This window comes from Sycon ciliatum, chromosome 6, assembly GCF_964019385.1.
Source record: "Sycon ciliatum chromosome 6, ocSycCili1.1, whole genome shotgun sequence".
In the NCBI taxonomy this organism is placed as follows: domain Eukaryota; kingdom Metazoa; phylum Porifera; class Calcarea; order Leucosolenida; family Sycettidae; genus Sycon; species Sycon ciliatum.
In genome coordinates, this window is record NC_088648.1 from 20,282,245 (window position 1) to 20,294,249 (window position 12,005).

Consider the following 12,005-nt stretch of genomic DNA (forward strand, 5'->3'; position numbering starts at 1 on the left):
CACCGCAAATGAGTGATCTACAGGTAGTTCAGATGATCGTCTTGCTATTCACAAGTCAAAATATTTGTCGCTTTCTTCATCTCGATACTGTCCATCCCTCGCGAGTTCGATCCTACAACTTACGGCAACCGGACAGCATAATAGTCAAACCTCTCTAGGACGAACACCAAGGGACCGGTGGTATTTGTTTGCAATAACGGGAGTTCTTCTTATCCATATTTTATACCCAGTGAATACACAGTGTTTAATCCAATAAAGTTATGAACACTAGTTCTTCTAAAGCGAAAGTTTGTCTTATCAGTGTTCTTATTAACGAGGTTTTACTGTGTGTGCTTGAAGTATGTACATGTACGTGAGTAGTGTGATAAGGGACCAGTAATGACGTTTGTTGCCTACGCTACCACTGTAGAATTGTGTGTTGCTCCCCGCGTGGGAGATTGCGCTACTCCTGCCGACTTGACTTCTCACTTGACTGACTCACGACTGCCATCCAGAGCGCACGAGAAGTCAATCGAACCTTCCACTCGGCAAACCTGCAAAAAAGCACCACTCCGTGCTCAATACACATGGTTTCGGGGAATTCACCCCTCATCAGTGGAGAGTCAGTCAAGTGAGAATTCAAATCGGCAGGAATGGCGCAAGCTCCCCCGTAGCGAGCAACACACAATTCCCCAATTATCGCCGAAATCGCACCGACCTCTTCTTCACTACTACTATTATACCGGTAGTATAATTTCAAAGTGTCCTCTTTTGGCCTTTCCATCTAGCTGTCTGCTTTGACGTTTCATTGGACTTGCGCTTCAGGAGTTTCCTTTCCCCGTGAAAGATCCCTTTATGGTCGGCAGGGCTAGGCATGTCCCATGCACTCCACCGTCTTCCTTGGAGTTGGTAGCTGCTTGCTGTGCGCTTAAAGGCCATCGCCTTTCTCATGGCCATCCAAAAAGCTGTCACTTTTGCGACTGAGCGTGCAGTCAGCATAGTACATTTCCAGCCAGTGCACTGCGAATGCGATTGTGCCTTGCATGCACAGCTTATTCATGTATTTGAAGTCAATTTTTGTCTGATGCCTTGCCATTTTTCCATCAAACTGCGAGTAACAACAATAAAAAGTTTGCGGCCATTGTAAACTTGTGCATGTCATTCTTGTTTAAACACATGTGTTCGTAACTTTTCAAAAGGTTCAAAGAAGTTGAGAAGAGGAAGCATGGCGGGTCTGTAGGTGTTCAGCATGAAAGAAATCCTTTCAATAGACAATCAATGCACCAGAATGTAGGGTGTCAACAGAACTGTTACTTTAAAAAAAGTACATCATCTTCAACTGTCAGCAACATGCACGGTATCAAACAATCATTCTCACTTCCTTGCTCAGATATCATTCTGGCTGGATTTCAAAGACGGCCGGCGATGGCATCCGGTACTCTTCTCGAACGTCCTCACAAGACCCTTGGTGTGAATGAACTGGAGGCTGCATTACGTACCTTGCCGACTCGACATCGTCAACCAAGACCGGCAGTGCAGCAGCTTCCTCAGGAGACATTGTGCGCAGGGCTATGGACAATGCGGCAGATTCCTGCGATGAGGAGAAGCTCCGAGCTCTGCCCATACCTGGTGTTGCGCTGTTCCCATGGAGACCGTTCCGGCTCAGGCAACTCCCCCACATGACGGGGATGAAGCCAGCAGCGCTGTGCCTGTGGCCATGCGAGAAGCCGTCAGCATTGAGCGAAATACTCAAGCCCAAGGCACTCTGGGGTGTCACAAGGTTGTGACCTGAGCAACTCAGACCTGTCTCAGGGGCCTCGATCTGGTAGCACACACATAATACATGTACGTGCGTGCGCATGCACACACCCACACACAGACACACATACACACATGTACACACACACAAGCACACATACACACACACACGCACACATCGCAACAATGCAGTAAATAGCGAGGGATGAACACACATCACTAAGAGAGGATTTGAAGACTACCGAGTGGATTTATAATCATATCCTTCTGGACGCATCATGTCTTAAAGGGGAAGTCCGGTGAAAACTTTAAATTTCAGGGTGGGTAGACTTTCGGGCGCTGAGTCGAATGGTGTTGGTCCCATGTGTCTCCGACAAAGCGTTCTCGAGATATTTCCGTTTGAAGAACTGAGTTTCGGGGCTGCGCCATGACGTCATGCGGCCGCGCCACACCCTCCGCAACGTCATAGCGTCCAGCTAGGTCAAAAGGAGTGCGTGAAAGCAAGAGTGCCAGTGCTTTTTCAAAATGATTTAGCGACCGATATTAGGTGGTGCAAGCGACCCCGAAGACGTAACTCCTTGTGATAGTGATGATGCAGCCATAGCTGGCTGACCTTCATGAGTTCGGTCTGGGGCTGAGAATCTCGGTATTCAGCTGGAGAAACGGCCGCGCGGGCCGGTCAAGAGTGAGCGCTGCTGAGTTTCCGACTGATAAAGAAGCAGCAGCTATTGCAGACGAGGCTGATATAATTATCAGATCGCTGGAGAGCAGAGTCGCCAAAATGGAGAAGAGTGATGCGAGTGCTCAAATGTTGTTAAATACCGATTCGCTTAGACTCCAGTAGCCTGCCACATGGTGATGTTTTGGTGTGAACTTGGTATATTTCGGACTCCTCAATTGGAGAACAGTGCAGGCTCTTTGTAATTTGTAATTTTTATTGTTTTTAAAAGGATTCCTTAAAGGCTTTCGCCTATCGAGGGGGTTTCCAAACTTTCCATAACACCAAATCTGTAAAAGAAGTGATGAGCAATAGGAGCGGAAAACTAAAATTTTCGTTCTCAAAGCACAACCACCGGCACCGGCAAGGAGAAACGCACTTTCTCTGACTACATGACTGTACAATACGACAGATACGAGTGTAGTACATGACAAATCCGTGTGTTGACTAGATTTCTGAGTCTTGTAGCTACCCCAGCACGGCAGTGCAGTGCGGGAGTAGTTCCGTGTGTGATGAGTTTGTTGACTGCACTACAGCTAGCATGCACGCGCAGAGCATTGCTAGATAGAGGCTAGGCGTAGAGGCATGCTGACGGAAAAAGTCCAACTCGGAAATGGCTAAAATACGGTATAACCTCGAGGTTTACCGAGCTGAAAATCACAGGGTACGTAGTGTTTGTAACACTGAATCGAATGGTCTTGGCCGAAGAAGCTGCGACAAACGGTTCTCCAATCGAACGCGCTCCGAATATGGCCATTTTGTACACAACTAGATGGTGTGGCTACCTGGCTGCACGCTGTGACGTCATCACCTGGATCTGTTTGATGCGCGCTCAAATTCGCACATGTTCGATTGGGCGTATCTGACGAAGCGTAGGCCGCAGCATCCTCGGACAAAGACCATTCGACTCAGCGACCCGAACTCTACGGACTGTGAAATTTAAATTGTTCACCGGACTTCCCCTTTAATGTGAACTGAATGAGAGGACCACAAATTAGCAATTACAGTACCTTTTAAAAAATGGGTTCCACATTCCTTTTTCACATCGCCAGGACTTATCTGCCACACTCACCTCTAGATGTTCAGTGGACTGTCGTATCCTCTCAAGAAGTGTCTCCAGTGCGGACGGCCGACGACCTGCGTCGGGCAACGACGCCGGAGTAATGCACATGTTGACGCCGCCTTCCTCCACTTGAATATAGTTCTACAAAAGCACAGGCATTGAAACAAGCACTTTGGACCATGAAAAACAATTCACGCCTCAGTTTTCGCATCTGTAGGAACTCCACCACTCTGAAGGATCAAGGCGCATTTCGAGCATTGACCGAATATAATCCAAACATCTCGCTAATGCATGGTATCAGGTTTCAGAAATTTGTAAATAACAACTCGGATGCTGAGCCAATAGCAATAAGGTTACCTCGTTACCTTTTTTTTGTATTGTATTGTATTTTATTATTTTACTTGGGCATTCCCAACAGACCCTAAGGTCTTCTTACAGGGTGCCCAAGATGAATGAAACTTACCTTGGTGGACTGTTAGTCACAACTCATAACTTATTGGTTCTTTCTCTGTACAGGACTGGAGGAAGAAGTTTTTGATCGGTCCGGCCATACCTTAGCCTTCCATATTTGGTGTATGATATGGCGGGTACCCACATAACCGCCTCAGCAATAAACACACGCTGGTTGCCAAAAGGTTGGTCCGGTCATGGCCTGACCAACCGGACCGGTTCGGCCGGGACTGCTTTACTTGAATAAAGGAATTTGGAAGTTGCGACTTCGGTGGTATTAGTGATGAAGTTGGTTGCTCCAACGAGGAACACACCCTTCCTGCTGAGCTGCTCCTCGTGCGCGCTGGATGGCAGTCGTGAGTTACTCAAGTGTCAAGTTCGGCAGGGAGCATGCGTACCTCGTTGGAACAACCAACTTCAACCAATAAATCTATATTAGCAAAAATAACAATTAACCCACATGCATGCACGCATACACACAACAAAACTTAAAACAAACAAAACATCATTATGCACATTTATCCAGACACGCTCTCACATACACACGCACGCATGTGTGTGCCAAACGTACAAAACGTGGACACATGTACACCAAGCAGACAGAACACAAGGAAGTGGGGTTTGCCGTAGGGTTTTTTTTTTCTTTCGATTTTGTCTGATAAATATTTACGAGGCTTTGCATCGAGCGACACCGTGGATAACATTGAGCCAAGAATTATGCAATAAACCAGAAGAGATATCTCTTCACAAGTAGGCAAATAAATGGGTAGGTGCCCGGCAACAGCAATCGGGCGAGTCACAGCAATGTACGTATTGCAACTTCAATGATACACATACACGGTTGACCACCCATGCCTCAAATCGGCGGGTCAACCACATGGTGGCCTGGCAACTTCAAACGGGAACACACCGATACAACAGACACAGTTGACCAACCATGCCTCAAACCGGCGGGTCAACCACATGGTGGCCCGGCAACTTCAAACGGGAACACACCGATACAACAGACACAGTTGACCGCCCATGCCTCAAACCGGCGGGTCAACCACACAACAACATACAGGTGTCACAACACTGAGACAGTACAGCACAACACTGAGAGGCAAATGCATTTGACCCTCCCAAAAACCAGTGTTCACGACCAAGCATTTCTCACGGCATCGCTCATTAGCATAACTTCCTACAAGTAACCATGGCAAACCCCTAAGTGATACCCACAGAGCCACCCGGCACAAGGACTGCACAACAAGCGGACGGCACAACACTGTACAACACTACAAATGTACCTCAGTTCTGTTCTCAACACCACATGGGCGTGGGCTGTTCCAGTCTTTGCTGCTAGCCATTGCACAGAGGGTATACCGGCTGCACGCCTGACATAGTGATCGGATGCTGCACTTCGCCAGCAGCCTGCATGGCATATGGCTGCTTCACAGACACTTGTACTCCGGTGAGCCATGAGTGTGGCCCTGCCAATGCGCCCAGAATGGGAGCTCACTCGGTTGCAGTTGAGGATCTTAGTCGAGCAAACTCGGGAGAAGTAGCCGCCGTCGACGAACACAAACACTGGCCGTGAGCTGCCGGCAGTAGCGGTCAGGGACCGGAACTCGGCCATAGCCGAAACTGGGTACATCAGATTATGTGTGCGCAAATACCGGGCTTAAAGGTCTGAGTCGCTCATGAGATCATTGCTGGCAGCAATCAGAGCGGCGAGTTCAGCGAAGGAGTTGGCACCAGGCATTGGTTGGCTGTGGAAGCCAGTTCTCGGAAGCGAATAATCACAATGGGTTCATGCTGCATCTCAGCGGCCCATTGCCCCAAAATGATTGTTCTTGATAGAAACCGCAGAAGCCAACATCAGATGCATCCGTGAATAGCTCAAGGTCAGGGGACTTTGAACACTCGACATCGTAGAAGAAGGGTTGGCGATTCCAGTTTGCGGCAAAGGAGCGCGACCATTCGATGTCCAAGTGAGCTTCTGTGTCGATGTTGACTACTGACTGAAGAGACTGAGAGAGTTGTCCAGCTAAGGTACAGGAGTTGACGGATGAAGGTCCTGCCAGGAGGAACCACCTTTGCGGCAAGGACAAGGTTCCGATCAGCGACAGCAGTTCCCGCGTTGTGTAGCTAGTGCGCGTGGACTATTCACTCAAAGCCGCTAGAAAGGCAAATAACTTCTTGTCAGGTAGCCGCATCACCTGGTCCTTGCTGTCGACTACTATGCCAAGTACCGTCACCACTGTTGCTGGGCCGACCACCTTGCTGAGGTTGTCGAAGACCTGCGGAACCGTTGCTTTCAGTTGAACTCATTCCATTGACCATCAAGCTCACGAACATAAGCACCTTGTTTAGTGCAGCGTATTGGTTCTTGTGCTGGCCTGCACAGCTATCAGGAATAGTTTTACCCAGAATGACTGGGTTGATGATTTCTCCCTGAGATAGGGTCATGCCACATGCACAGCAGATGTGGTGCATAACGAACGCACAGTGGGCATAGAATCTTCATATCCACATCAAAGGCCACAAGCGTTTGACAACCACACCTGATAGGTAGATGATCAACGATCGTCCCTGCACTCAACGTCGCTCCAGCAGTAGTAGCATGTTGCAAACCACCATCGTACGTTGTCCATGTAAATGCCTCTGCTATTTCACGGTCTACTTCTTTGGCTAGATTTTTCGACAGGTAATCACAGCCATTTCTGAATTGGCGTCAACGGCACTTGCCCTGTCGAGGCCTAAATAACTGGTCCTCTGCTTCGAGTAGTTCTTGCTTGGCATCATGAGCTCCAGGAAATTCACTACCGCGACCATGAGCTACTCTATCTGCCCACGCAACAAATTAATATTTCAACCAAGCGCGATCGATCGCTGTTTGAAGTTGTGAATTTTCAAGCGCTTCCAGCTCACACGAGTCAGCGCTTGTCTACGCAGACTAGCACAACTGATACTCTTGTACAGCTTGGCGGAGAGACAAAGGAGAAAACGGAGAAAACACAACCTTGAGTCATTTTGGCTAACTGGATGACAGAAATTGTTGACAAGGAAGTTGCTTTGCTGACACGATCGTACGAGGCAGGGCAAAGCGGCCACGCAAGATTTATTTTTTCATCCACCATTTTCGGAAAAAATATTTTTTATTCATGTGCCGCGTGACGAACCCGTGACAAAACACGTGCATGCGTGGGCTTTGCTGCTCAAAGCCGTCATATAGCTCTGCTATGATACTCAATCTGTGGACAGAACTGTTTCGTCCTTCGTGGACTCATCAGCGCAGCACAGAGAAATTGAGGCCGAGCCTGACAGCAAAGAAAACTAAATTTTCCAAAGCCAGATTTAAACCATGCCCGAATGTATCTGGCCAGAGTGCTGAAACTGATAAGTCAGTGAGCTCTGCATGACGCAAACAGCAAAGGCACTGCCCCACATAAGAGTGCTTAACTGCCACAAGAGCAGGAGCAAAATACTCAATCTGCGGACAGAACTGTTTCGTCCTTTTACAGATCTGCTATGATAAGAATGACATTTAAAGCAATCAAAATTTCCAAACTAACCAAATGCGACTCTAGTTCCTGAGAGAGCTCCTGGATTAGTGCAGAGAAGTCTGGTCGGCTGTTGGGATCTAAATCCCAGCACTGCATCATCAGAGAATATCTATGCAAGAATACAGAACAGACCACGACGAAGCAATAATGGTATCAGGGATTACAAAATTTTGCTACTTGAGGGTTGCCCAAACAACATTATAGCGTTCAACATTATTGAAGCACTACAACGTGTTCTGAAGCCTACTGCCCACCCAAAAGGTAACCTTCCTATGCATCCAATGGGGTATTCCACTATCCACCCAAAGGGGTATCCCACTATCCATCCAAACGGTTACATTACCATCCACCCAAAAGGTTACCCATGTGTCCACGCAAATGGTTAAAAAGAGCACAATATTTGCTTCTTGCGAACTTTGTAGGGGAACTTACATCCTGTCTGGACATCCAGTGGGTCTCTCCAGCCGATACCCCTTCAACAAGATATCGGCCAGTAGAGCATTAGGTTTTCCATCATAGGGCAAGTCACCTGAAATGATAACGAAACCACCAGCACAGTTTCAATCAATCCTTCAATCATAAAAATCAGCAAAAACACGTTCTGTCCTTTTCCAATCCAACAAGAAGAGAATGAGGGTATGATTTGCATAAAACTAGAGATGTGTTGCTGGTCAACTTGCAAAATAATATCATTATAGTTATTCTATTCGATTCCCAATGTGCACAACATCACTCCTATCTACTGACCCCGACCCCGGCAATAAGACCGCCTGTCATCATTAATGTACTGATGAGAGAGTGGAGAGACAAACAGGGAAAGAATGTGTTTGCAGGTGTGCGTGTGTTCTTATCATTCTGTTCATGTGAGGAGGGGTAACATACTATTTTTGAAAGGAAAGCAGAGTGAGAGCAAAACGGTTACCGGTACTGTAATTTCACAAATTACGGTGTACTTTTATTTTCGGTACTTTCGGTGCGTCTGCTTCATACCTAAAATTTCAATACACCGAACAAACACTAACACACATAATCTAATAGGGAAATGCTTCTCTGTACATAAAATTTCTGTTCACCTAACCTGGCCTTTTGCTCTCATGCCAAAAATATTGAGCACCTTCAATTTCTGAAATTAGAGTACACAAAACCGCTCTACTCACCGCAAGTCTCAACCTCCCACATGAGCACACCGAAAGACCAGCTGGAGAGGAGAAAAACAACAACAACAACAACAACAACAACAACAACAACAACAACAACAACAACAACAACAACAACAACAACAACAACAACAACAACAACAACAACAACAACAACAACAACAACAACAACAACAACAACAACAACAACAACAACAACAACAACAACAACAACAACAACAACAACAACAACAACAACAACAACAACAACAACAACAACAACAACAACAACAACAACAACAACAACAACAACAACAACAACAACAACAACAACAACAACAACAACAACAACAACAACAACAACAACAACAACAACAACAACAACAACAACAACAACAACAACAACAACAACAACAACAACAACAACAACAACAACAACAACAACAACAACAACAACAACAACAACAACAACAACAACAACAACAACAACAACAACAACAACAACAACAACAACAACAACAACAACAACAACAACAACAACAACAACAACAACAACAACATCAACAGCAGGACTGGAAGACGTTTTCACTCGATAATTATGCGTGGGTGTGAGCAGTCGTCAAAGGTTCCCTTGAGAACGGAGACAGGTATCACGGGCAAACAAACATTTTCTCTGGTATGCTATGTTGTTACAGGGGTGTATCTGGTCCCCCTTTCAGAGGGGTGCACGGCCCCATATGTGTACTTCAAAGTAGGATGGCTGGCGCGTGTCAGTCATAGTCATTGTGTGCATGATGAACATAGGTCGATTTTTAGGGGGGGGGGGGTGCATTTCACTAAGCAGCACTGTATGCTTTGCACATAGGCAGATAGTTACGTCAGGACAAGATTCATGGCAATTGAGTTTGATTCCGTACACATTGGCTGCTTATCGTGTTCATGTTTTGTCCATTTCGTTTTGCTTGTTCTGGGGAACATAGCCCCGGCAGTCGTGTTGAGGCAGTAATAACAAAATTCACGGTTCGCGTGAGACTCGGTTAGAGGCCAAATTTTCCGCATCCGTGGGAACGTTACCATCCTTCAAGGATCAAGGCGCAGATGCAGTTATTAAAGCGGAGAGCGGCGATAAAAAATTATTAAAAAATCCTTACACATCACTCTGTGATGAGAAGGATCCCGTTGTGATGCTCTCCACGGCTGTCCACTTGATTGGTAGCATCCTCTTCAGCAACAAACAGGCAACAATGCAACAAATTACGACAATGAGTAGAAATAAGAGCACATCAATTTAACAGATCTTATGGGAGACCAAAATGGAGATGAGGGGCGAGTGAGGGGCCGTTGATCATAACGATTTCCATCGTTTACAAATCATAGTCAGAAAGTGAAAAATCCTGAAGGGAACTGCATGATTTCCCAAGAAAACAACAGGGGATTAGTGCCCACCAAGCAGACATTTCATTATCAAAGAGAAGTTGATGTCGCAAGACAGGATTTAGAAGGTGAATTGGCTCTGCGTATCGTACTCCATGGTTTTTAGCGATACCAGATTTTATAAGAAGACGTGACAGTCACCAGGACTGTGCAGGAAACATTTAGCTAAACAGTGGACACAGCAATTTCATGCTTATTGTCTCAATGTCTATTGTACGCTATGTGTAACACATTAAATTCCCCCATCGATCCAGCAACACAAGTCTTACAACTATCCCCTGTGCTGTGTCTCACTTCAGAGCATTCACGCCTTACCGATGTCTGTGCTTCGTACTTTCCGTTGTGAATGGCGGCGCGCGACAACCCGAGATCGCTGATCTTCGCCTCCAGCTTTCCACGCAGCTTGTGATGTTCTCTGACAAGAACGTTGCGTGCGGCAAGATCTCGGTGAACAATCTAGCACGTAGAGAACACGGAGCACAGGAAACTAAAGTATAGCCTTTTCATTTCCAACTTGATCATAGCACAATTGAGATTTAGATGGAGCAACACTGGACAGAACAAATAAGTTATACTCTCAATAGGAAAGGTTTTTGCTCCCCACATCGGAGCTCGCACGTTTTCGCCGACTTGACTTGACACTTGACTGACTCACAACTGCCATCCATGCTGTCAATATCACAGCAAATTCTCACCTGTTTGGATGCCAGAAACTCCATTCCCAGCGCGATCTGCCTGCAGATGTCCAGCCGCTCATTGGGCATCAGGTGCGGGTCGGTGATGGGAGTCAAGGCCGTGTTCTTCTTGATATCCAAGAGAAACGAATGCAGGTCACCACCAGACATATACTCCATGACTATACAAGCATTACCTGTATGACAGGGAAAAGAAACAAGCGTGAGCGCACACACAAGTTCATCATGGTAAGCAGACCGTGCAAACTGACCATGCAATCATCATTAACTGAGGCTGGATTCACCCGCAGCACGTGTTCAACTCTATGTCTGGTACTTTCAATGCGTCAGATGTTCTTGTGCAAGGCAAAACATGGGAGCTTGAGAATATTAGCAAAGTTAGAAACTGTCCGCAATCCAATTCTTTGAAACTCGGGTATTGAGCCAATAATAAAAGTAGAAAGGAAAAGAACATATGGAAACGAGTTAAGAGTAACTCTCCACCACTGTAACTAGATACTATATACAGTCAGAAAGTGCAACAACTAGGCACAAAACTGACAGAGTACTGAGACATTTGACGTCCTGACACCTAGCTTCAACACATCTCCGTAGCGCTAACCGGCAGCCTTCCAACTTGGAAGGTTCAAGGTTATGGAAAGACCAAAGAGGGGAATGCAAGCGCAACGAAAACGAGCACAAGCTAACAAAGAATGTCGATTGTCACTGGACGATGACGAGACCAGTAGGCGATTTGACAAAGCGGTCTAACTACAATTCGAAGCAGCAAAGCAGCACACCACCCAACTTGCGTGGGTCAAAAATATCAAAGATACGTTAAGAAGGGGGAAGCATTGCGAGAACGAATTGTACAAGCCGAAATCTAAACTCCTACAGTGCTCCTCATGCATGACATTGTGATGGACTAGTTGACTACAAAACAAGTCGTTTCACACGACGTACGTTTCGCCGTATGGTTCGTGACGGCTCATCAGGTGTGCAAGTTGAAACTCGGGTATTGAGCCAATAATAAAAGTAGAAAGGAAAAGGACATATGGAAACGAGTTAAGAGTAACTCTCCACCACTGTAACTAGATACTATATACAGTCAGAAAGTGCAACAACTAGGCACAAAACTGACAGAGTACTGAGACATTCGACGTCCTGACACCTAGCTTCAACACATCTCCGTAGCGCTAACCGACAGCCTTCCAACTTGGAAGGTTCAAGGTTGTGGAAAGACCAAAG

The 12,005-nt window shown here is 46.3% G+C and overlaps 1 protein-coding gene across 1 annotated transcript in view; it reads right to left on the reverse strand.

The window, feature by feature from the left end:
- Positions 1-1,074: 1,074 nt before the first annotated feature.
- LOC135819599 (uncharacterized) overlaps positions 1,075-12,005 on the reverse strand; it is a 33,452-nt gene continuing 22,521 nt past the window's right edge. The window contains exons 13-20 of the mRNA XM_065332836.1: positions 10,779-10,954; positions 10,399-10,539; positions 9,801-9,871; positions 8,671-8,711; positions 7,946-8,042; positions 7,523-7,622; positions 3,528-3,659; positions 1,075-1,801 (exon numbers count right to left, since the gene is read on the reverse strand). Of these exons, the coding sequence (XP_065188908.1) occupies positions 1,373-1,801; positions 3,528-3,659; positions 7,523-7,622; positions 7,946-8,042; positions 8,671-8,711; positions 9,801-9,871; positions 10,399-10,539; positions 10,779-10,954 (1,187 nt within the window). The 3' untranslated portion in view covers positions 1,075-1,372. The remainder of the gene's footprint in view (positions 1,802-3,527; positions 3,660-7,522; positions 7,623-7,945; positions 8,043-8,670; positions 8,712-9,800; positions 9,872-10,398; positions 10,540-10,778; positions 10,955-12,005) is intronic.